Source organism: Bubalus kerabau, chromosome 22, assembly GCF_029407905.1.
Source record: "Bubalus kerabau isolate K-KA32 ecotype Philippines breed swamp buffalo chromosome 22, PCC_UOA_SB_1v2, whole genome shotgun sequence".
Classification (NCBI taxonomy): domain Eukaryota; kingdom Metazoa; phylum Chordata; class Mammalia; order Artiodactyla; family Bovidae; genus Bubalus; species Bubalus kerabau.
Window position 1 is genome coordinate 35,152,732 of NC_073645.1, and position 26,308 is coordinate 35,179,039.

At 44.7% G+C, this 26,308-nt stretch overlaps 1 protein-coding gene across 3 annotated transcripts in view; it reads left to right on the plus strand.

Moving 5' to 3' along the window:
• Nucleotides 1-2,972: 2,972 nt before the first annotated feature.
• The window catches only part of ACSL5 (acyl-CoA synthetase long chain family member 5), a 52,291-nt gene continuing 28,955 nt past the window's right edge, over nt 2,973-26,308 (plus strand). Inside the window, exons 1-3 of one of the 3 annotated variants that reach the window (XM_055560115.1) lie at nt 2,973-3,927; nt 4,155-4,334; nt 25,944-26,128. In XM_055560115.1, coding sequence (XP_055416090.1) covers nt 25,973-26,128 — 156 coding nt within the window. In that variant the 5' untranslated portion in view covers nt 2,973-3,927; nt 4,155-4,334; nt 25,944-25,972. Of the gene's footprint in view, nt 3,928-4,154; nt 4,335-6,715; nt 6,962-25,943; nt 26,129-26,308 lie in introns of those variants that run through there. The other 2 variants (XM_055560114.1, XM_055560116.1) reach the window with 2 other exon arrangements.

Below are 26,308 nucleotides of genomic sequence, written 5' to 3' on the forward strand. Positions count from 1 at the left end.
AAGTGAACTCAGCCTCAGGAAGCACGTCCAGGCAGGTGGGAAGCCCTTCAGAGGAAGGGGAAGGGACCCGTTGTTCCACCCTGGGCATCAGGTTCTCCTTCCTGATGGTGGCCATTGGGCTTTCCTTCCTCTAGGCCAACAGTTCTTGATTCTCTTTGAGACACCAATCAGAGTTCCCAAGAGGAATGCATGTATAAACAAATGAGATTGCACAGGTTACATGGAATTAGTTCATTTCAGTTCAATCACTCAGTCATGTCCAACTCTTTGCAACCCCATGGACGGCAGCAGGCCAGGCCTCCCTGTCTATCACCAACTCCCGGAATTTACTCAAACTCATGTTCATTGAGTCAGTGATGCCATCCAACAATCTCATCCTCTGTCATCCCCTTCTCCTGTCTTCAATCTTTCCCAGCATCAGGGTCTTTTCAAATGAGTCAGCTCTTCACATCAGGTGGCCAAAGTATTGGAATTTCAGCTTCAACATCAGTCCTTCCAATGAACATTCAGGACTGATTTCCTTTAGGATGGACTGGTTGGTTCTCCTTGCAGTCCAAGGGAGTCTCAAAGGTCTTCTCCAACACCATAGGATGAGTACATGGAATGAGTCATCCTTAATCAATGTACTTGGGCTGTGGACTCAGGACTACCTGAACTCAAAATCTGCCTTTAAGACTGTGTCAACTCTTAGCCACATGCCTTGGGTGAGTTAACTTGACCTCCCTTAGCCTTCCCTCTTCTGAAAAATGATAACAACTTCTTCATCGGACTGCTGTAAGATGAAATGAGGTATTGCAGGCAGTTCAGCCCAGCAGGGCCCCATGGGAAGTGCTCAATAATATTCACAATCATTTCAAAGGCCTTCGGAATGGAGTTGACCTGGGAACCTTAGAGTGCTCCCCTGAAGGTGTACTCTGAGTGCCATTAGCCTTTTGAAACCTCAGATAACAAAGGAAAAGGTAGGTATGGAATTCTGATAATCGGAATAGTCAATTAGGGCAACTTTGTCAAGTTGAGGGAACTTTGTCCCTTCCTTTTCACATCTCAGTGGAAGGGAAAACTTCGAAGTCAGCTCTGCCATGTGGGAAGCTAAAGGTCAATCCATCACAGCTTACATTTCATCCAATTTGTACCATTGTACCCTCTGCCCTGCTGTCCAATTGACTCCTGGGAGGGACATGACGTCTCTTTCTTTTTGTCTGATTCATCAGACAGGAGTCAACATGCATAGGTTCAGCCTATAGCTCTAGGATTCTCCCCACTCCAGTATTCTTGCCTAGAGAATTCCATGGGCAGAGGAGCGTGGCGGGCTACAGTCCACGGGGTCGCAAGAGTTGAACGTGACTAAGCGACTAAACCACCACCATAGCTCTAGGACTCTGCTTCTCCTTTTTCTTGGGTCATGTTGCCTGACTTCTAAAGTCTTGGATTAGCAGTTAAAACAGCCTCAGATCCTTCCTTGATAAGTGTTTGCCAGGCACCACACGTCTCAGCTACTCCACCCATCCTGTGCCGCCCCTTCTCATCTCCAGCTTCCTTCTTTGCCCTCCCTCGGAATGCCGATGGTGAGCATTGTTGAGCAGCTATTCTGGAATCTGAACCCAGTGAAGTCTTCTAAAGCAGAGGAGCCAGAAATGCAAGATGAGTCATCTATATTCTGAGGGCAGAGGCTTTATTCAAAGGAGAAATTCCACTTTAAAAATATAGGAAACCTGGTTTCTACTTCCAATGACCTGCCAGCCCTATCACATGAGGTATCTTGGCTGTTTCCAGACTGTGTTACAAAACTCTGGAATGTTGGCTTCGGTCTTCTCCAACTGTTGTAAATGAGATGTGTGGTTCCTTTGTCCCTACAAAAGGGGAAATAGTGTACACCGTTCCTCTCCTGCTGACCAGAGCAGCGAGCATGTGTGTCAGAAATATAGCTATTGGGTCAGACTCCTTACCTCGGACACCCCACCCTTGAAAGACATAAAACAATGAAGGTTTGCACTTTTTAGAGGCAATGGGATGCCTGGACTGGCAAGGGGCTTGGTTTTTATTGATTTCTCAATGCAAATGGCTATGTGAGGGGAGGGACACGTGGAGGGTGTTGCAGAGCATTGTCGAACACGTGGGTTTTTGAAGAGAGAGGCTGTAGAAAACCATAGTTGAGCGTGAGACAGTGTGGCCTGCTAGGCAGTGGAAGCCTGGGTTCGGGACTCCCCTCTCCTACTAAACTGATGACTCACCCTTGCTGGCTGCTTCATCTTTTGGGGTCTCAGGTGCCCTGGAGAATAAAGTTATGGTTGTTAGATCAGGGGGTGCCCCTTCTACACCCACACTCATACCCACATGGGTCATCCAGCTAGGATGCCAGCGCTGATTTACATAAAGAAGGGTGAGAGGCAATACTTCCTGCTAGTGTCAAAGCACCCTCCAGGTCTTGGCCCCTCGATGGTCTTGAGCATCACCTCTCTTCTAGGGCACATCATGAGTTCCACTCTGCGTCAAGTTGTCCTCCCAATTATAGGGTCACCAGAGCCAAAATGGCCCTATGCAGAGTTCTTTTTAACAGTCCAGTAGTTGAGCCCATGGACGATGGGGTGGCTGCTTGGAGCAGTGGTGGTCCAAGTGTGTCCCCAAATCAGCAGCCTCCACATCACCTGGAATTGTTAGTAATGCAGATTCTAGGGCCCTGACCCAGGCCCACTGAGTCAGAAACGCCAGCATGGGCCCAGCCATCAGCATAACACACTCTCCAGGGAACTATATGGCTCCCTGGAGTTTGGGAACCACTCAGAGCATCGTGCTCTCAGGCAAGTGTGGTGTCAGCAGGTGTTCAGTGGGTTGCTACTTAACACAAGTTGACATTACCCCAGTCAAGTGAGAATCCCGCCCCCAGTTCCTATTGAACTGTATCTTTGTCTAAGCTACCTCTTAGAAGACTTTTTGTTTCAGGTCCTAGGTCAGGCTTAGGGCTGCAGGGCAAGAAGTGTGTCTGTGGAATTAATGTGCCGACAACCTAGATGAGATTCTGGCCAACTAAGACCTCTTACTGTTAATGAGGACTTGACGACTCCTCCAGGCCGAGTCAGCAGGAAGTGGTGTTGCCTTCTGATTTAGATATTGGCCACCTGACCAAATTCAGTGAGCAGAAACCTAATGCAGCATTTCCACGAATTTCTGCAGGCCTGATACCCAGAAAGTGTTCAAGTATTTGAGGTCTGCATGTGGTGAAATGAACATTTAGCAACAAAGCAGCACCATACAAAGGTTCTGTGGTGGTGGTCTGTGGCTCTGGGTCAGGTCCAGCCTTGACTGCTAACCGACTGCATGATGCTGGGTGATTTTTTTTCACCTGAAAAGGCCTCATTGGCCTCACCCATAAAATAGAGATTGCTCTCCAGAGTTGCTTGCGTGCCCATCCAGCATTTTTGCCTAGTGATGATGCCTTGCAGTCTCGAAGATTTTGGACTGGAGACTGATGACGAATGACTTTAAAATGGAAAGAGAGAGGAGGACAGGCTGAATTGTGATGCCTTAGCAACCCTGCTTCTTCAGTGCTCGCTCAGCTGTGGGTGGTGCAGGCTGTACCCATCATTCTGGGTTCTAAATCCGACCCAGCTATGCCTATCCCTCTGTCTAGATTCTAGAGTGACTTGAAAACATTGTAATTCTAGAGGGGTCACCAGCCCATTCCAGAAGAAAGCTTATCTCTAAAAGACAGACCTCTGCTTATCAGAATCTTAAAGTTATAACTGGAGCCACTTAGAGTGGTGTCTCAATCTTCTCTCCCCCTAAAATCAAGGAGCACTTTCCCCCTCTTAGAGGAAACTAAGGTTTCCCTCTAAGGTTACTTAGACCTTCCTCTCCCTATCACAATCTCAGGGATTCCGCCCAAAAATGAAGGTGCAAAGCCTTGTTTGCCTCCTCCTCTTCCCCAAGGTATGGGCTTTATAAAAGGTTTTGCTTGTTATAAGTTAGCTTTCCGAGCTGAGGACTCTCTCTCCCTTTCATTCGCTTTCTCTCTCCTTCTTTTTCTTCCTCTAAAGCCCATTGCATAACAATCTCCTGTTTTAACCTTTTGCCAAATCCTACACTTCTCACTGCCAGAGGTTACTGTGCAAATGTTTGAATAGGTAATGTCTACCTTTGAACCTCTATTGCAATAGGTTCAAAGGTTCCATGAGAGCTGGTTAGCTACTCTCAGTACGATACACATTGGCTTCAGGTGTGGTCCCGACTCCAGCGCTAAGGAAAAGGCAGAGGCTCCTGAATGTTGTGCTGAACCAGTACAGACAGCTGTGAGGGGCACATTTCCTGGAACCCAGGAGTGAGCAGACTCTTACAAGGTAAACTTCAATAATGCTACCCGCTCTATAGCTTATATGATATGAGATAGTAGAGATGGGGGTGACTGGGGAGAAAAAAGTTGGACGTGTGCCTATTCTCAGCCTAAGGCTCTTTTACAAGATGAAATAGCATTTGTTTGCATAGTGATCTTAGTTGACCTGCATGGGAGGCAAAAAAAAATCAGCTGCAAAAGGGGAGTGGAGACATGGAAGGAATCTGAACTGTTAGCAGGTAATGGACTTGGAAGAGAGAGTGGTTGATTTCACTAAGTGCAAATAAAACAGACTTAAAAGCTTTAAGGGTTATAGCCAAAGCCAAGATGTAGGTCTCCTTCATCTTCCATTTTGAAATGTCTGTATGATTGGAAAGGCCATCAGACAGCTGCAGACCCTCCCATTTGGAAGGAAGCAGGGAAGGGAACCCTTAGCAGACTTGCTGTCCTATGCTGGGGTCTGTACTAGATGTGTGATATACATTGGCTTATTACCTCCTGTAAGGTAAGGGGGTATCAGTCCCATATCACAGGTGAATAACATGCCTCTGGGCTCTTAAACAGCTCGGCCTGGGCTGCATAGCTAAGAGGAGGTGGGGCGAGAATCTGAGTCCTGATCGGTATGCTGCCTGATGCAGAATTCTTGAGTTCTGTGAAAACTGTCCATCATTCCCTCAAAATTTGGCAGTGTCCCTGGTGTGTGTATAGGATTGAACAAGAATGCACCTCCAGGTGCTAGAGCTTTAGAACCACCCAGACTCTTCCAAACTTGAGCGTTTGATCCTGGAGAAAACCATCTTCTCCTGGTCCTAAGCTCTTCATCTGGTTGGTGAAAGAAGAAAGCACCCAGGGAAAAGCCCAGCAGCATTAGAATGGCTGAGATTCGACACCCACTGTCCCATCCTCTGCTCTTTACTGGAGGGAGCTACCCCTGGGGAGATGAGCTTGGAAACTTAGCAAAGACAAGTGTTCTTCCAGCCAAGAGATGAACCCAAATATGGAAAGGCGGGGGGGGGGGGGCACCCTCATCCTAACCTACTTCAGCTTTCTTCCATGTCTAAAGTGGGATCCCATGAGGTCAAGGAACCAGCTCTTATGTTCCCTGAGATTGGGGCACAGCTCACTCTGGCTTTTCTGGTTGGAAGCTTTGAGGAACTCCTCTGTGCAGAGAGGGAATCCTAATACATCTCTAGTGAAGACCAGAGCTCTTGTTGGTTTTACGTTGAGCCTTCTTAAAGGGACTGAGGTTGGGGGAAATTGCTGCTTAATTCTGGGGTGTCTGAGAGGTGGTAGGGAGAGGTAGGGTTGGGAAGGGGTAGGGACCTCGTTTTTTTCTGCCTTCACATCTGAGAATAGAAACTCCCATGCCCTTCTGCAGCCACAGCCATAGGTGAATCTGATGAGACTACTATGGGTCCTGATGCCCTGAAGACCAGTCCTCAAGACGCTTTCAAGGTGTCTTCACATTCAAAGCAATTTTGATAATAATTGTTATTGTTTAGTCACTAAGTTATGTCCAACTCATTTGCAACCCCATGGACTATAGCCCGCCAGTATCTTCTGTCCATGGGATTTCCCAGGCAAGAATACTAGAGCGAGTTGCCATTTCCTCCTCCAGGGGATCTTCCCAACCTAGGAATCCAACCTGTGTCTCCTGTACTGCAGGCAGATTCTTAACCAGTGAGCCACAGGGAAGCCCCTTTTATAAAAATATCAAGAAGTAGTTTGCCTTTTCACTGTTGTTGTCTCACGAGTGTGCAGTGAAGTTTTTCAGAGGCTCCTGCGAGATGCAGGGTCAGTCTGACAGCTAATGGCATACGTGCTTGTGGATTCCTGATTTTACAATTTCTCAGATTTTATCTGGAAGGTGACAGTGCGAGCCGCAAACATTTTTAATTAAACATTGGAGGCCTGAAGAAAATGTGTCAGAGGAAACAGACTCTCCACGCTGTCCCTGTGGTTCTTGATGTGCTTGTTTTGCTGGCTTTGTCAGCACAGCTCTAGGATCTGAGGCAGGCAAGAGGGGACTGGGGAGAGGCGACAACATGCATGGCTGGCCAGCAGAGCTGGCCTCCAGGTGTCCCCATGGTCCTGGGAAGGATGTGAGGGCCGAGGTGCCCTGTGGTTGGACCTCATTGTCCCAGGAATCCAGCATGGGTCTCACCTCTCTGACAAGGGTGGTCTGCGAGGGGCACCTCCATCATCTCCGTCTGGTTCTCCGTCATCAGGCAGACAGAGCATGAGCTGTGAATGCAGGCTGGCTGCTGTATCAGCCCTCAGGGACTGCCAGTTAAGGCTCTGAAACCCAGCCAGAGGAGCTTTGGCGGCTTTTCTCCTTCTGGTCAGAACACTTCCACTTTCTGTTGTGAAAGAAAAACCAGGAAGTGAAGTCCCCGAGCACGTTAGAAGCCCGCTGTGGCCTGACTCCTGCCTCAGGGCAGCTCAGACTCGGGGCTGACGGCTTGGAACCAGAGATCCTCAGCCTGCAGGGATGCTCTGAAGCCCCCCCTGACCCTGGAGGAGCTGGGGTGAGGGGTGAGGATTCGCAGCGATTCATGTGCCAGGACTCACAGGCACTCAGAGCCAGGAGGCTCCACTCGCTGGGAGCACCAAGAGATGTGGTCCCCTCACAGGGTAAGGGGGCAGCTGGAGGTGTATTTGGCAAGGGGTCTTGTGGGTGTGGGGCAGTAGCCTGGGGGGCATCCTGACCCCCAGCTCTGGGGAGCTTGGAACTTCCTGTGTCCCAAGCACATGTCGGCACTTGCTTTCTCCCCGGTCTCTGAAGGACTTTTTTAAACCCTTCTCATCAGGAAGGTCAAGGGGGAGGAGGAATGTGGAGCAAGAATTGGTTTTCTTTTCTCCTGCCTCTCTTGGGGAAGGGAAACACAACCCAGACCCCTTTTTGAGGGCCTGAGGCTCTGCCTATAGCTCCCCTGGGCTACGCTGGGAGGGAAGAGAAGAGTTCTACTGAGTCATGTTTGACTCTTTGTGACCGCATAGCGTGCTAGGCCCCTCTGTCCATGGAATTTCCCAGGTAAGAATGCTGGAGTGGTTGTCATTTCCTTCTCCAAGGGATCTTCCCGACCCAGGGATCTGGGCTGGAGGGTGTCCTCGATTTTCCTGATGGATTTTGAGACCTTCCGAGGGGAAGAGCTGCTGGATGTGTGACGGATGGGATGAATGCTTTCTGGATGAAGCTGAGTCTGTTTTAAGGGGTAGGGCCACAAGTTGGCCTTCAAGGAGTGAGTGTTGGGAAGGGATTTCATTATTGGGGCTTACTCCCTTCTGTGGGTATCTGTCTTTTTGGTTATTTGAAAAGCAGGATTGAATCTAAACTCTGATTTGTAGGTAATTAGTAGTCTTCAAAAGTAATAAAATTAAGCTAAATTTAATTTAATTTAAAAATAAAAGATTGATCCAGTTAAAAATTTTAAAAAGGAGTCATTGGTTTGGGGGATACTGCCCTCTGTATTCCAGCATGGGAGTTACTTTATGGTTGTTCCCTCCAATTGATAAATATTTGAGATTGAACACTGAATAGTCTTGGAAGAGATGTCGTATAACATCTTGTAAGTATCACTTATGTAGTTGGCACAAAAAAAAGGAACAGAACCAGAAATAAAACAAGAGTCACAAATAATTATAGAACAGACAGGCAATAGAGCTAAGTAACGTAGAGTATATGAAATAAGATGCAGGTCGGGGTGGAGAAGTCTGACAGAATGCAAGGCAGGCACACCCCAGATAAACATAGTCCAATTCAATCCCTAGGTCGGGAAGATCTCCTGGAGAAGGCAATGGCAAGCCACTCCAGTACTCTTGCATGTAAAATCCCATGGACGGAGGAGCCTAGTAGGCTACAGTCCATGGGGTCGCAAAGAGTCAGACATGGCTGAGCAACTTCACTCATTCAAAGTAATACTGGTTTTGTTTTTTTTTTTTCCTAAATATTATCCAGACCAAACAGGATGCTTCAGCCAGTATATTTGTTGAGGTCCTGACCTAAAATAATCTTTTATCCGAATCATATTCTAATTCTCTGAGGGCAATGACACCTAAAATAATATCAGTGTATCACTGAATGCCTAAATGCTAAACATGCAGGGGGAACTCCAGATAAAAGAAGTGGGCTGGGTGTTAGGGAAGGAGAAAGTATACAGAAACGAAGCGGGAGAGGGAAGAGGAAGCCAGTTAAGCACCAGATCATCATGGGTACTCTGACATTAAGACAATATTAGGAGATAGGTGGTGAAGAGAGTAGGCTCAGAGAGGTGAAGCCAGTTGTCAACTGGAATTGAAGCTACAGTCCATATGATGCTAAAAGACATGTTCCATCCACCTCTGTGTGGAGTTAGCCCTTCTTTGGATTTCCTAGATATTTTCATTTGTAAAAAGATTCTTATGTATGGTGACCTAGGTGGTAGGTAGGTAGGTAGGTAGATATTGACTTCATGTATCTATTAGAGACTTTTTAGGTTGACATTTTTCTAGAATGCAAATAGTACAGCTATCATTCATTGACTATTTACTGTGGGGGCAGTGCTGTGTTTACTGTTTTATGGGGCTTTCATCTCCTGATCTTCAAAAACAGTCCTATGAGGTAGGTATGTGTTTTTGTAGATGGGGAAACCAAGACGGAACAAACTGGATACAGTATGAAAAGACTGAGTGGAATCTGGCTCATTTAGTTCTGAGGGCAAACTTGGCCTCCATTTCTGATGAGTCTAGTTTAGTGCATGGACCTAAGAGCAACAAACTAGGAGAAATTTCTTTTTTGCAAATCCTCCCACTTCATGTCCATGGAAATGGAAAGCAGATCGATCGGTGGTTGCCAGGGATAGGGAGGAAAGAAGAGTAACTGCTTAATGGGGAGAGGATTTCCTTTGGGGATGACGAAAGTGTTTTGAATCTAGATAGAGGTGGTTGTACAACATTATGAATGTACTAAGTGCCCACTGAATCGTTTACTTTTAAGTGGTTCATTTTATAAATTTGCATGATTGCACCACCCCCACTTCAAAAAAAAACAACTCCCACTTCTTGGCAGGTGAATTCCTAAACCAGGATTTGGAGATTTTTCAGAAATCAGGAATGTGATTTCTGTTTTTGTCTGTCTCATATGCCTGGCCAGCAGATGAACTGACTCCCATTTGAGATATGACCTCAGGTGACCCACGTCTGGAAACATCCTGCTGGGGTGACGTGTCTCCAGCAGCCCTGAGGTCAGCCTTCACTTGTACTCTCTCCACACCCTGCTGTAGACATATCCTGGTCTGTTTCTTTCCCCGTGTAACTGCATCCTGAGATCAGAAATACACTTCTTATTCCTCCCCTGGCACAGAGCCTGGTATTTCCCAGGCTCTTAATTCATGTCATTAAGATAAATAAGAGCTTTGAAGCTCAGAAGGTTAGGCAGCCCTTGGACTGCTGTTGCCAGGCCATGGTACCCACCCTCTGTTGGGGAGCTGGTCGTAGATCTCTGGGTTTCTCCATGGGTCATTCTACTCTAGGAAGTTGAGGTGGCTGTGGGAGGAGGCAGGAGTTTCACAAGGTTGAGAGAGACCTTGTGGCCTCCAATTAGAAATCCTCTGTTTGAATGCAAATGAGGAGATGGTCATACATTTGCATATAAATCGAAGGGCAGTTACAGTACAAAGTCCATGATCAACTCTTCACTTTGGGGACATCTCAAAATAGAACATCTGATATTGACAAGAAGTTGGAAATCGAGGTAAGTGGAAGAGGGAAAAAGGAAGCTTATCTTCACTGAGGGCTTCCCATGTCCCAGACAGTATACTGAAAGGTTCATCCAAAGCAAGGATACTAATCTGCCCCTTCTGGAGTGCAATGGAGGGAAACTGATGCTCAGTGACATTAAGTAACTGTCAAACTAGGAGAAATCAAACAGGGCCACCTATCTGGTAGATGGTAGTGCTGATACTCAGGTACCTGGAAAGGATAGGGCCTTAGAAGTTTACCGCTGGAGCTGAGACTTTGGGGAATAAAGCTGCTTGTTTGCACATTGCCTTTTCATTCTGTTCATGGGGTTCTCAAAGCAAGAATGCTGAAGTGGTTTGCCATTCCATTCACCAACAGACCATGTTTTGTCAGAACTCTCCACCATGACCTGTCTGTCTTGGGTGGCCATACATGACATGGCTCATAATTTCATTGAGTTATGCCAGGCTGTGGTCCATGTGATCAGTTTGGTTAGTTTTTCTGTAATTGTGATTTTCTGTCTGCCCTCTAATGGATGAGGATAAGAGGCTTGTGCAAGCTTCTTGATGGGAGGGACTGGCTGTGGGGAAAACTGAGTCTTATTCTGGTGGGCAAGAACAGGCTCAGTAAGCCTTTAATCCAATTTGCTGCTGCTGGGTGGAGTTGTGTTCCCTCCCTGTGGTGTGGCCTGAGGCCACTTGCATATTGAGTCTGGTGAGCCCTGACCATTGGCCCAGCCAGTAGTGTGAAGACTAATTCTGCAAAGAGGCCTCTTTCCCAACCTCTTGTGTCCGCCTGTCTTTATCCTGGCCTGCAGTGACTTAGTCCTAGCACTTTGTCCAGCCTATCTTTGTACAGGCTCTTATCAACTCCACTGGATGGTACTGGCTCTGCTGACCGCCATGCTCTCATAATTCACTTGGTCAGCAATAAGCTTGGAGGCCTTTGGAAATGTTTACTGAAGCAAGGCTTTTCTTGGGGTTGGGCTGCTGGACTGTGACTTGTTGGAAGCGCAGTAGTAGATCAAAGCTGACTGAGTTGATCTGAGATCCAGTGGGATTTGTCACTGCCTGTCACCAGGTTATGAGTGGCTCAGCAACTCTTCTATACTATTCTCATGGACTGAGGTAAGATGATTGTGGCATTTGACTTAATGAGGGCTTTCCTGGTAAATTCTACCCAACCCAGCTGGCCAAGGTTGGCACCCCAAGGCTCTCTGACGTTCAGGAACTGAATGACTCCTGTGCTGCAGTGTCTATATCAGGCCCCACTGTCTTATTCAGTCATTTGGAAGCCTTTTCTCTTTCCCTCTCAACTAAAGGCAGATCCTCTACTCCCATCAGAAGTGCCTCTTCACCATTCCCCTTCATTCACCCTTTTCCTTCATGCTTGTCCTGCTCTTGTGTCTCCAACCATGCCCCATCTCTCACCCAACATCTGGGTATTCCTCTTTCTCTCTTCCCCGGAGGTTTATCCTGCCTAAAGTGGTGACCACTCTTGCCATGGAAGAGTGGATGGTGAGTCACAGACAACAGTGGAGAAAGATGGTTTGGTAACAGTGACCCTGGTTGGGATCTTAGTTGGGATCTTAGCAGCCATCGGCTTCCTTTGTGGGGTGGTCGTCCTTGATTGACCTTGGACAAAAGGCTATTGGCAATAAAGCCAGGGGATCAAGGACCACACATCCTTGAGGAGCTAGTGCTCCTTGGAGGTACCTCCACTGTCTCCAGTCTACACTGGCTTCTCCTTCAAATTCATTAGCTCATCTTCCACACTGCATCCTTCTGTAAGTGCTTTTAGTGTTTAGTCCCCAGAGGGCAGGAGCTGCGTCTTCTAAGTCTTTGGCCCTCTGCACACGGCACAATGATGAATACACATAGCACATTGCTGGGTATACACCAATGTATACAAACAAGATCTTAGTTTGCCTTATTCAAAGGAAATGATATGTAAATTTAAAGTTCAGAGGATAAATATATCTCTTGCCACACACACATTTTGTCCAGTTCCACAGATGCTCCCAGAGCCGGGATACATTTCACAGAACACTTGTTTCCCACCTAGGAAGTGGCTTTATCCCCTGATGGACTAGGAACTCTGAATGAACTTTCCCCATTGCTGAACCCACTGCCTGGCACACAGTAAGTATCTGAATACTTGCAGGATGAATGAAGATTGACCTCACTCAGGTCAGGCTGTTGAGTGTTGCCCCTGCTATGGCAGGAAGTCCCAGATGTGGCATTTCTGAAGAGGGCTAGGTGACTCTGCCCCCATCCCTACCTGCACTCCCTGCCCCACTGGGCATAGGTGACCATCATGTTCAATGCAGGGTTAAATTTTGCAAACTGTTTCCTCCCCCAGACCACCCCCCTCAAGCCTGCCCTTCTCTGAACTTGTGACAATGGTGAGCAAAAGAGGAGGGTGACTCTCGGGCACTCTCTGCTGCTGCTAAGTCACGTCAGTCGTGTCTGACTCTGTGCAACCCCATAGACAGCAGGCCACCAGGCTCCCCCGTCCCTGGGATTCTCCAGGCAAGAACACCGGAGTGGGTTGCCATTTCCTTCTCCAATGCATGAACGTGAAAAGTGAAAATGAAGTCACTTAGTCGTGTCCAACTCCTAGCGACCCCATGGACTGCAGCACACCAGGCTCCTCCATCCATGGGATTTTCCAGGCAAGAGTACTGGAGTGGGGTGCCATTGCCTTCTCCCTCTGGCACTCTGGGCTAAGACAATCTCTGCCTAGGGGTGCTTGCAGCCCAAGTTGTCTGCTGAGCCCCAGGAAACACGCAAAACCCAAACCCAAGGACAGAGCAGATTCAACTCCAATACAATAGCTTTTCTTGTGCCATTTGGCAGCAGAGACATCTCCAGTGTGTATACATCGCAACCCTGAGGATTTGTTTACAGTTAGTGGGCCAGGGGACCTGTCCCAAGGCCAGCCCTCCCCTTCTCTCTACCAGCTGCCCAACAAATGGGAACTGTTGGGTATGGCCTGGGAACTGGGCTAGGAAAAGCAAGGTCTGGGAGACTGGTATATCTGTCCTGTTTTAATTATTTAAGTGCTCATAGAATCTTTCCATGGCTGGAAAAGACTTCTTCACTGTCTTTGGGGATTTAACAGGGACCCCATTTGGTAATGGTGTCTTCCTGCTTGGAACCACATGAATAATCCTGTGGAAGGGAAAAAGAGGTCCTTTCCCGTCTGCCTGGGGACATCCCTCCCCAACCAGCCCTGTGTGGAGAAGGCTAGAGGCTAGAGCCAGGCAGTGGCCTGAGCACCAGGGCGCTGGTGAGTGGCTGGGAAGTTATCTGTAGTCTTGTAGTCAGAATGTTACGCCAGCCTCTATTCTCAGCAACTGCTGAGAATGATGCAAGATGCAATTTCAGGTACCCTTTGGCCCCGTGACTCAAACTTCACCTTTGGTTTCTTATCTGCTAAGGGCATTGATCTGGTTACTCTCGGAGCTGCTGTCCAGACTGGCGGGTGACGGGAGCGTGGAGAAGAGGCTGCCGATGGAATGTGGCTTTAGTGATGAGGGAGGTTGAGTTCTAGAAATGAGGCTGAGGCTGTCTTCTCAGGCATAGTCATGTGAAAGGTCTCCAGCCAAGGTGGGATAATACAGAGTAGTTCACTTTTAAGTTGTTTTTTTTTTTAAAGCATGACTGTTACAGATTAAATGATATATCTCCTCAGGTGCTATGTTCCCAGTGAGACCTACTCTATCCTCCCCAATTAAAACTCACCCCACTGCTGTCCCCTCAATCCCTCCTTCCCTACTATAGTTTTGTTTTAACTTTTTATTTTGTATTGATCAGATCAGATCAGCTCAGTCGCTCAGTCGTGTCCGACTCTTTGCGACCCCATGAATTGCAGCACGCCAGGCCTCCTTGTCCATCACCAACTCCCGGAGTTCACTCAGACTCACGCCCATCGAGTCAGTGATGCCATCCAGCCATCTCATCCTCTGTCGTCCCCTTCTCCTCCTGCCCCCAATCCCTCCCAACATCAGAGTCTTTTCCAATGAGTCAACTCTTCGCATGAGGTGGCCAAAGTACTGGAGTTGCAGCTTTAGCATCATTCCTTCCAAAGAAATCCCAGGGCTGATCTCCTTCAGAATGGACTGGTTGGATCTCCTTGCAGTCCAAGGGACTCTCAAGAGTCTTCTCCAACATCACAGTTCAAAAGCATCAATTCTTTGGCACTCAGCCTTCTTCACAGTCCAACTCTCACATCCATATATGACCACAGGAAAAACCATAGCCTTGACTAGACGAACCTTTGTTGGCAAAGTAATGTCTCTGCTTTTGAATATGCTATCTAGGTTGGTCATAACTTTCCTTCCAAGGAGTAAGCGTCTTTTAATTTCATGCCTGCAGTCACCATCTGCAGTGATTTTGGAGCCCAGAAAAATAAAGTCTGACACTGTTTCCACTGTTTCCCCATCTATTTCCCATGAAGTGATGGGACCAGATGCCATGATCTTCATTTTCTGAATGTTGAGCTTTAAGCCAACTTTTTCACTCTCCACTTTCACCTTCATCAAGAGGCTTTTTAGTTCCTCTTCACTTTCTGCCATAAGGGTGGTGTCATCTGCATATCTGAGGTTATTGAGATTTCTCCCGGCAATCTTGATTCCAATTTGTGTTTCTTGCAGTCCAGTGTTTCTCATGATGTAATCTGCATAGAAGTTAAATAAACAGGGTGACAATATACAGCCTTGACTTACTCCTTTTCCTATTTGGAACCAGTCTGTTGTTCCATGTCCAATTCTAACTGTTGCTTCCTGACCTGCATACAGGTTTCTCAAGAGGCAGGTCAGGTGGTATTGGGGTATTGCCAATTAACAGTGTTGTGATAGTTTCAGGTGAACAGCAAAGGGACTCTGCCATACATATGCATGCACCCATTCTCCCCCAGACTCCCCTCCCATCCTGGCTGCCATATAACACTGAGCAGAGTTCCATGACCCACTGGGGTTGTATTTTACTGGGGAGTTCAACAGCAAACCTGAGCAAGAACTAGATTATAGAGCACTGTGGAATAAAAACTATTTCCCCAGCACCTGGAATGATGTTAATGATACCTGAGCCACCAAGGAAGCCAATGATATATAGACAAGCCCTTAAATATTTTAGGCTGAATGATTTGAATACTCAAACGTTTCTAGAAAATCCGTTCATAAAAACTCTTCAGTCTGTCTTTTCCTGTGAGGATTATTCTTTCAGGAACACAAAAGCATACACTGCATGGCCCAAGCAGTTTTCCCCTTTGTTGTTGTTCAGCTGCTCAGTCATATCCGACTCTTTGTGACCCTATACACTGCAGCACACCAGGCTTCCCTGTCCTTCACTATCTCCTGGAGCTTGCTCAAACTCATGTTCATTTAGTCGGTGATGCCATCCAACCATCTCATCCTCTGTCATCCCCTTCTCCTCCTGCCCTCAATCTTTCCCAGCATCAGGGTTTTTTCCAATGAGTCAGCTCTTCGCAGTACTTGGTGATATTTTGTGTGTGTGTGTGTGTGTGTGTGAGATGTCGCTTCAGTTGTGATCAACTCTTTGTGACCCTATGGACTATAACCCACCAGGCTCCTCTGTCCATGGAATTCTCCAGGCAAGAATACTGAAGTGGATTGCCATGCCCTCCTTCAGGAGATCTTCCCGACCGAGGGATAGAACCCACGTCTCTTATGTCTCCTGCATTGGTAGGCAGGAGTTTTTTACCACTAGTGCCCCCTAGGAAGCCTGATATTTCACACAGTTCTTTCCTTATCAATATATACAGATCTGCTTTATTTTTCTTAATGTGCTCAGTTGCTCAGTTGTGTCCAACTCTTTGTGACCCCGCAGAGTGTAGCCCACCAGGCTCTTCTGTCCATGGGATTTTTCCAACAAGAATACCAGAGTGGGTTGCCATTTCATCCTCCAGAATTCTCTTTAATACCTGCCAATAATTCTGTTGTATGTAAGTGGTATAATTTATCTGGTTATTCTCCTATTGAGGAAGGCTTTTCTGGTGTCTGACATTATCAACAATGTTGATAATAGCTATTATGTAATAGCTAATACCTGAGCCTGTGGGTCAGGCATTGTTCTAGGCACCACACAGGTACATTAACTTCTTTAATCATGAGGATAGCCTTATGAGGGAGATATTAGTATTGCCATTTTATAGACGCAGAAGTACACAGAAGTTATTTACCCTAGGTCACAAAGGTGATCACAAAAATTGGGTGCAACCAGACTCAGAATCCACATTCCTAACCCATGACTCAGACAGCCACTTAAAGTGATGTGCTTTATTGAACTTAGGTCTTTCTACAAGATAAATTACTAGTCGTGTCTTTAGGTCAGAAGGCACATAATTTAAATTGTGGTTTCAGACAGTAGACACATCCCTAAGGAGACTGCCCCAAATTTACATCTCCATGATTGATCCTGCATTTAATACTGCTTCATCACTGCTAATCTGAAAGATGGGGAAATGGGATTTTATTTAGATTTGCATTTTAAAAAACTGTAAGTGAAGTTGAATGTCTTTCCCCGTTTTAAGTAACCTGTTTGTTTTGCTTTGAACTTTTTGGTCCTTCCCTCTGCTCTTTGTTTTACTGGGTTATGTGTTGTTTTTCATTGACTTCTAAGCACTTCTACTGAGGAAATGAGCTCTTTGCCTAGCTGGAATATTTGATACTATTCCCAGTTTATCTTTGACTTTGTCTTTGATATCTTTTCTGCAGGGCAAGTATCTTTTAAAGTTTTGTATAAGCCAACATTTTCCTTGCACAGCTTCTAGGTTTCATGTCTGTCTTGAGTCTTCTCCATGTCAGGATTATAAAAAACAATTCTCTCATATTTTTTATCCTCCAGTACTCTCACAGCATTCAATGTTTTATATCTCGTCTTTGGTCCATCTTCAATGTATTTTCTAAAATAAGTAACTTATTTTTGGTTGTGCTGGGTCTTTTCTGCTGCTCACATGCTTTCTCTGATTGCAGCGACCGAGGGCTACTCTTTTGTTGAGGTATGCAAGCTTCTCACTGCGGTGGCATCTCTCGATCACAGGCTGGGGTCTGCAGCCGATAGACTCAGCAGTCGCCACCCTCAGGCTCAGCAGTTGTAGCACATGGGCTTAGCTGCTCTGCAGCATGTGGAATCCTTCCAGCCCAGGGATCGAACCCAGGTCCCTGCATTTGTAGGTGGATTCTTATCCACTGTACTACCAGGGAAGTCCTACCAATGCATTTTTGTTTTAGGGGTACGACAGAAATCAGCTTTAGGTATTCTGTCTGAATGGCTAGTCAGTTGTTTCAACACATTAACTAGAAGTGAAAAAAAAAATCTATCTTAATTTGGACTGCAGTTTAGTATATGATAATAGCATCCACTGAGGTTATTTCAGGATTATCTCATCACATAGACTTGTCTATTGATAACCAAGAGAAAATTTCCATAGTAAGCAAATTTGGTAATGTTTACTTCACTGCTACCCACCCAATTCCTGTTATTTTTCAAAAATTTTCTATTTTTTGTACGTTTTATTTTTCTGGGTGAGCTTTAACTTCTTAGTTTCCCAAGAAAATTTTGTTAGTCTTTATTAGGGTTGCATTAAATGTATAGATATATTTAGGAAGATAGGACCTCTTGACTATTTCAAATATATCTTTCCATTTTTTTCAAGGTCTCACTTTTTGAATATAGGTTTTACACATTTATTCTTATATACACTATTGGGAATGGCACCTTTTCCATTATTTTCAAAATATAGGAAAGCTATTGATTTTCTGACTAGTGGTTTGGTAACTGGCCACCTTATTGAAGGCTTCCCTGATGGCTCAGCAGACAACAAATCTGCCTGCAATGCAGGAGATGCAGGAGACATGAGTTTGATCCCTGGGTTGGGAAGATCCTTTAGAGGAAGAAATAGCAATCCACTCCAGTATCTTGCCTGGAAAATCCCATGGACAGAGGAACCTGGCAGGCTATGGACCAAAGAGTTGGATAAGAGTGATTGCGATGAGATGACACCTTATTGACATATCTCATGGTATCTAATTGCCTCTTATTTCTTTAGAGGAATTTTAGGATTCCCCTCTCAGCTACTTTTTTTAAAATTGGGAAATATGACAACAAATTTTATGTGGAATATAACTGAATATTGGTCCTTTTGGTTTTTGAATGATTTAAAATAGCATAGGTACTTGGATCCTGGATGAAGGATGAGCAAGAAATATTGGTTGTTGTAAAAAAATAAAATAAAAATAATAATGGCATGGTTAGTTGAGGTTTACCCTCTTTAAGAACCAATGCTTTTCTGTATCTGCCTTTAAAAAATTATTATTATTTAAAATTATTATTGAAATATAGTTGGTTTACAATGTTGTGTTAGTTTCAGGTGTACAGCAAAGTGATTCAGCTATTCCTATGTATATAAATACATATATTCCTTTTTTACAATCTCTTTTATTATAAGTTATTATAAGATGCTGAGTATAGTTCCCTGTGCTATGTCCTCATTATCAGCTTTTCCTCTGGCTAGATTTGCAAAACAAGTTTGTTGTCTCAAATCATATTATCTTTTATTTCTTAGTAGAAGAAAACTCTATTTGCTACAGAAGAGTAAAGGTATAAGGAAAGGTGGAAAGTCCTTAGTTCTTGAGGAATAGGTAAAGGGTCTTTCAGTAGAACACTTATGTGGTTCACATTCATTGCATATTAAGGAAAAGTTTATCAGTTCCTCCCAAGTGTACTCATGAGGCTATTGGTTTGTAATGCCCTATTGATCTTTTGCCATTATTTTGAAATTTGTCTATACATATTAACTATTCAGTTAAGGAATGAAATGCTGTTGTTGTTTAATCGCTAAATCATGTCTGACTCTTTTGCAACCTTAGGGACTGTATCCTACTAGGCTCCTCTGTCCATGAGATTTTCCCAGGCAAGAATACTGGAGTGGGTTGCCATTTCCTTCTCCAGGGGATCTTCCCAACCCAGGGATCGAACCCACATCTCCTGCATTGGCAGGGGGATCCTTTACTGCTGAGCCAGCAGGAAAGCCCTTGAGGAATGAAATGAAGCCCTCCTAAACTGAAGGTGGCAGAAAGTTAAGGGAAATAACAGTGAAGGCTGGGTTAGAATTTAAAGCCCAACCAAGAAAGCAGAACTTTCATATACAGCCTCCTAAATAATACACAGGCCCCTCTGGAGTCATTATGCGTTGTGAAGACTTGTGACATAGTCTCTAGGAGACAGTAGATAATTGGATGGAAGAATGTTGATTAATTGGGTATAAGAACTTGGGGACTCTGGACTCTCTTTTAATGAGCTTTCTGTCACCACCGAATGAGCCCATACATGCAGGAGAACACAAAAACCAGTTAAACCCAAATGAGTGGGCCACTTTCTGGAAGGCAACTTTTTTTTTGTAAAAAGCTTATAATTGCAATATATATTCATTATTGCATAGAAAAATAATTAGTTCTTCAAGCTTAAAAGCAAAGATAATTTGTCTTATTGTCCTTTGAATTCCAGAAATCCAGAGTAACAGAATTACATATTTCTAGGCTGGATTTTTTACCCACTGAACACTGTAGATGACTTCAGCTGATAAGCTCCATCCTATAGCTTCCTCTAAACCTGGAGGAATAGACTGACCAGCTTTTGATGTTTTAGAAATATATCCTTTCACCATCTGTTTTGGTTTCACCAAAACCAATACCTTGTCAAAATATTGATTGGGAATGCATGTCTCAAGATTGTCCAGAGTGATTTTTGATGATCTAAGATTGGAGAGCTTGTGGGTGGGGGAGTTTTACTAAGGGAAAAATGAGTCAACTGAGAGTGTGTAGAACAGATAATTCTGAACTAGAAAACGGATAATTTATTCAGTAACCAGTTACTCATTGAAAGTTTCCTCTGTGCCAAGCAGGATGCAGGCATTGGAAGCACCACAGTGGAAAAAAAAAAAAAAAATCCCCATTCCAATGAAAGCACCAGTTTAATAGGGACAATGGACCAAAATGGACCAGGACTGTTTGCGATAGCTGACAGTGATGTGAAGAAGAGAAAGCGGGTCTATGATAGCGTTTGAGGTTCAATAGGGTGATCCTATGGAGAAGGAAATGGCAACCCACTCCAGTGTTCTTGCCTGGAGAATCCCAGGGACGGCGGAGCCTGGTAGGCTGCCGTCTATGGGGTCACACAGAGTTGGACACGACTGAAGTGACTTAGCAGCAGCAGGGTAATCCTAGAGAGCCTCTGAGGAAATGACATTGGAGTTGAGATCCTACCTAGAAGCAATACATGACGATTTCAAATCTGTGGGATAGTGTTTCAGGCAAAAAAGAAGAGCAAATGCAGAGACCCTAGGATTGGAGTAGACTTATGCTTGAAGAGCAGAATATATGGCAGAAACATAAAATCTTTTAAATGGAAGGAATTAGAAGAAGAAAAATGATTTGTAGACTATAGGGATAATCTGAAAGACTCATAGCAATAAACATCGTTGACCAAAACCATGAATTTAGAGTAGAAGGGGTCATTTAGGGACTTTATCCAAAGAAAACAAGACTTAAGACATGCTGCCCCAAATCTTCAAAGGAGCAAAACCCAAAGGTGAATATGGGGTGGTCACAACTTAGGTACCAAGGCTGGTCCTGGGACCTTGCAAGCAAGTATGAAGGCAGAAGGTGTCCTTCTGCTAGCTTGAAAAGTCAGTATGTCAGGAGCCGGATGAGTAATGTTGGCTCTGGCCATCTGAACCACAGAGGAAAGGAGGGCCCTGGAGAGAATCAGGGGAGGGGTTGAGGACAGAGCGGCATCAGAGGGGCTGGGGCTGAGGCATGTCAGTGTTACCACATCAAAAAGCAAAGGAAGCTTTCTGCTTGGGGGAAGCCTGTGGCTTGTTCGACCATCTATAGATAACTTCAAACAGGAACTCCTAGCTACAGCATAACACAGCTCTCCTTCCTCTTTTTTTTTTTTTTTAACTGCTATTGCACTTCTCCCTATTCCATTCTTTCCCAACTGGGAGTGACGTTAGGGAAGAAGAAATGCTTGCAGGGGTTTCTGTGGAGTGACAGGTCCAGAATTGTAATTCAAGTGACACAGGACACATGACGAGAGAGAGAGTGGCTTTCCCCCTTGTTATTTGAGCACCTCTGGAAGTGTTAATAGATTCTAAAGTTTAGAATGGCAACCAGACCAGTACTGGTGTAACCTGAAGGTCTTGCCTTCTTTCAAGCTCTTCACTTTCTCCCATTTAAACAGTAGGGGGGTTACGTGATATGGTTGCAAATTCTCTCTAGAGCAAGCATCCTCAGTTTCAAAACGTGTCTGTGTTGTACATCAAAGAGGAGACTAGGAAGATACTGAAATGACAACCTATACATTGGGAGAAAATATTTGAAAATTATATATCTGAAAAGGATCTAGTATCTGTAATATATAAAGTAAGTTTACAACTCAACAACTAAAGGACAAATAAGACCTCAATTTAAAAATAGGCAAATGGCTGAAATAGACATTTCTTCATAAAAGAAATGCAAATAACTAAAAAGCAGATGAAAAATTGCTCAACATCATTAGTCATAAGGGTACTACAAATCAAAACCAAAGTGAGATGCCATTTCACGCCCATTAAAATGGCTATTTTTAAAAAGAGAGAGAATAGCAAAAGTTGGTAAGGATGTAAAAAGCTGGAATCCTTTACATTGCTGGTTGGAATATAAAAATGATACAGCTACTATGGGAAACAGTTTGGTGATTCTTCAAAAAGTTAAACATAAAATTACCATGTGAACCAGCAATTCCACTACTATGTATTTACCCCCAAAGAATTGAAAATAGACATTCAAACAAGACATATATACACGTCATAGCACTATTCACCATATCCAAATGGTGGAAACAACCCAAATATCCATCAGCTGATGAATGAGGCAGCAAAACGTGGTCTATCCATACTCTGAAATTTTATTCAGCCATAAGAAGAGGTGAAATACAATACCAAATCATGCTAAGCAGTAAACATGGATAAACCTTAAAAATATTAAGGGAAAGAAGTTAGACACAAAGGTCACATATTATCTGATTCCACTTATATAAAATATTCAAAATCGGTAAATGCTGAGTTGGCCAAAAAGTTTATTTGGGTTTTTCCATAACACCTTACTGGAAAACTCAAAGGAACTTCTTGGCCAACCCAATACACAGAAACAGAAAGTAAATTAGTGGTTGCCAGGGTGGGGGGAGAGAACAAGAGTGACAGTTTAATGGGTGCATGGTTTCCGCTGTTTGCAGTGGTGAAAATGTTTTAGAAATAGCTAGAGATGGTGGTTACACAACCCTGCGAATGTATTGAATGTTACTAAGTTGTCCATTTTAAAAGTGGTTTATTCTACGTTATGTGAATTTTACCTCCATTTAAAAAAATATGGGAGCCAGGGAGAAAAGAACTGAAATTCTGTGTATAGCCTGTGTGGATACCTGATCAGCAACAGCAAACAAAGTGAGTAAGCTCTTTCAGCTGACGAAATAGATTCATCCTTCAGTGTTGACCACAAACAAAGCCCCTTGCCAGTGTAGGCAAAGTAGTGAAGTGGTCGAGCTCATCCCATTTATGGCCAATAGGACAGGTGTATGTCTGAAATGAAGGCTCAAGAAATGGTAGATCATGATCCAGATTAAACCCAATGTATGTATTTTCCCCCCCGTACATATACATGTGTCCTTTCTCCTCCCAACCCCCCCCCCTTTTTAAATATTTGTTCATTTGTTTAATTTGGCCGTGTTGGGTCTGAGCTGCATCATTGGCTTCTCTAGTTCCGGCGCATGGGCTTCAGAGCACTCAGTCTCGGTAGTTGCCCTGCGGCATGTGGGATCTTAGTTCCCCCACAAGAAATCAAACCCATGTCCCCTACATTGGAAGGCAGATTCTTAACCACTGGACCACCAAGGAAGTCCCCAGTTACTAAGTTTTCATTTATCTCATGCCAGACCTTTATTCATTAAACCAGAAGTTAAAATTTAGCTTTCATAAAGATCCAGTGTTCCAGGTTTTCTAGAAAAAAAAAAAAAAAATCTGACCTTCCGATAACCCTGGGCTCACATTACTACATGGTAAGAATCAGCCAGTGTAGACAGCGAGTGCCACCATTAGACAGGCCAAGGGCTCTTTCTCTCCTCCCTTCATGTTACCAGCCAGAAGTTCACCCCCTCTTCCCCATCCTACCCTGGCACATTTCACCTTTAATCCTCTTCTGAAAATTTTGTTTACAAAGTCTCCCATTAAATCTCCCATTAACATATACATCTGCCTTGAGTAAGAAGAGAGCAAATGTCTGAAGGGCAACAACTTGTTCTTGAGGCCAAGAAGGGAGTGCAGATAAAAATCTCTTATCTGAGGGTGGGATGAGGGCAGAAGGCAGAACCCCAGATCCTAAGATACCACCAGACTGGTGGCAGAATCCAGGCTGAGGTGGGAGAGGTTGCCGGTGGGCAGAGGTGGGTGAGCACAAAGCAGGTTTCTCCTCACTGAGGCACTGCTGCCTTGCTATGCATTTTACAACTTTCCCTGGGGCGGCCCCCCTTCTCAGCCTGGCTTGGGTGGCCGGCCTTTCAAGAGACAGTGTCCCGCATGGCTGGCTCTTGAATGAGTCTTGCCTCCTGGACTGCCACTTCATCATACAAGCCTGGGTAAAGCCAGATTCCAAAAACCCCAGCTCTCAGAATGCTGGCAGATGGGGACAACAGCACCTGTTGGTAGGTAACCTACCACCTGTGGGGTCTGGCTTTTATTTTTAAGCTTCTTTTTTTTTTTTTTTTTCCACCTAAACACAACGTGGAAGAAACCAGAGTTGGGACAGTCATCTCAGGCTCTGGAAGTTCCATTTTCCTCCATACAATGGCAAGGGACTACTCCAAATTCAGATAATAACCAATGGGAGGCAGAAAAAAATGATGAAAAGTGACTCAGGGTTTCTTGTGACTGTTCCTGCTCCCACACAAAATTTCTAGGCTTTATAAAAGCCTTTGTGAGAGTGGGCTGAACTGTTTTTCTTAATGGAGAAATTTCCAGATGCCTGCTGGTGGCAACTGCTTCAAAGCTCGAATGGTGACTGTGAGTTTGATCTGATAAAGCTCTTCGTTGGACTTTATTTGCTCTCTTGATTTTGAGTAAGAATGTTTGCTCTTTTCTCTTGAGATATTGTTCTGTAGAGCATTACAGTAAATTTTTGTTGTTGTTCAGTCACTCAGTTGTGTCCAGCTCTTTGCGACCTCATGGACTGCAGCACCCCAGGCTTCCCTGTTCTTCCCTATATCCCAGAGTTTGCTCAAACTCATGTCCATTGAGCTAGTGATGCCATCCAACCATCTCATCCTGTGTCTCCCCCGTCTCCTCCTGCCCTCAATCTTTTCCAACATCAGGATCTTTTCCAGTGAGTCGGCTCATCACATCGGGTGGCCAAAGTATTAGAGCTTCAACATCATTCCTTCCAGTGAATATTCAGGATAGATTTCCTTTAGGATTGACTGGTTTGATCTTGCTGTCCAAGGGACTCTTGAGAGTCTTCTCTAGTACCGCAGTTTGAGACCATCAATTATTCAGTGTTCAACCTTCTTTGTGGTTCAACTCTCCCATCCATCCCTGACTCCTAGAGAAACACATACAACATCTGAACATCCTTTGCTGTGACTCATAAGCTGCCGGAAGAATTCAGCCTCCTTGAACTCTATGGCTAGACTCTGTAAGGAGGAAAGAGTTGTGGTTTTGTCAATTTTAATGGGGAGGCAGCAGTGGGAAATGGTGAATGACCTTGGACAAGTCACTTTACTTCTGGGAGTTTCTATTTTCTTATCTGTAAAATGTGACTTTGTGATATTGGTTGAAATAAATTAGATAATCCATGCAAACAACCCAGCTTGGTGCCTGGCATACAGTTGGTGCTCATATGTTTGCTGCTGTTATTGCCTTAATCAAGTCTGAAAGTTGTGAGGCAAGACCTGGAAGAGATGATGTCAGTGAGAGTAAGGTCCTAGGATCTACCCAAATGTTAATGCCTCCTTATAGAGAGTAGTTTGAAGCTAAAGTTGGCTGGAAGCTACAAGTAAAGTTGAGTTGTGAAGGGAAGATTTTGTTTCTTTTGGTTCCTAGAGATCTCTTCCTAGCTTAAATCTTCAATGCCTCCTGGCTACCATGTGTCCGGCCCATTCTCCAGCAACCTTTCTCAGACCTGGCTAAAGTTGTCTCTGATAAAAATGATTCCTCCAGGTTCCCTGGAGAAAGAGGACTTTGGACCCAGCAAGTTGTCATGCTTTTGATCTCTGAGACCCTCCTGATGGCTCAGAAGAAAGCAATGAGCAAGGCATATCTGGGCCAGCAGGAAATGTCCTTCACAGGAGAACACATGATTTCTAAGATGGGAGGTATCCCCTCTCCAGAGGTTCTGTCTTCTGTTTGGCTGATACTAGGGAGAAGCAGTCCTAAGAAGTCCTTCATGACCCTCCGTCTGCCTGGGTGGGAAAGCTCTCTGGAGCCCCCCCCGTTTGACTACCAGCTTCTGTTGGATCCAGAGGGCTTCTTCGAGGGTTTGTGAACCAAAAAATAAAATGGTAGTCATTTATCAAAATTGTCTGGGAAATGATTAACCTCTTTCCTTTGATCCTTTCCCACTTGTGGGAGGACAGTCAAGTAGCCAGGGTGGAGAACGTATTCTAGTATTTCCGACATTGCTAAGGTAAACAGTGGGAGGAATTCAGCTGCTAGAGTGGTTAACAATGGCTATTTGGAGGGTTAGAAGCTGTATGTGTGTGTGTAACTTCTGTAAGCATAGAGAGCTGATTGAGCAAAAAAAGTACGGCAATTTCCTCTTTTTCTTTCCTTTTTTTTTTTTTTACAGGCCTGAATTTCCTGCTGCTATTCATAAAGATGCTTTTTATCTTTAACTTCTTATTTTCCCCACTTCCAACCCCGGCACTGATCTGCATCCTGACCTTCGGAGCTGCCATCTTCCTGTGGTTGGTTAACAGACCTCAGCCCGCCTTGCCTCATGTTGATCTGAACAAGCAGTCGGTGGGAATTGAGGTAACATGCCAATTACCTTTGCAGTTTGTCAGCCTTCATGGAACACAAACTGTAATTCAGGACCTTAGGAGAGGTGGTAAAGGAGACTGGGAGTAGTGTGGGAAAGTAAGCCTTTTTGATTAGCAAAAATAAACAGAAAATCTACAAGTTGAAAGTTCTATTAATGGTATATTTTTGTTT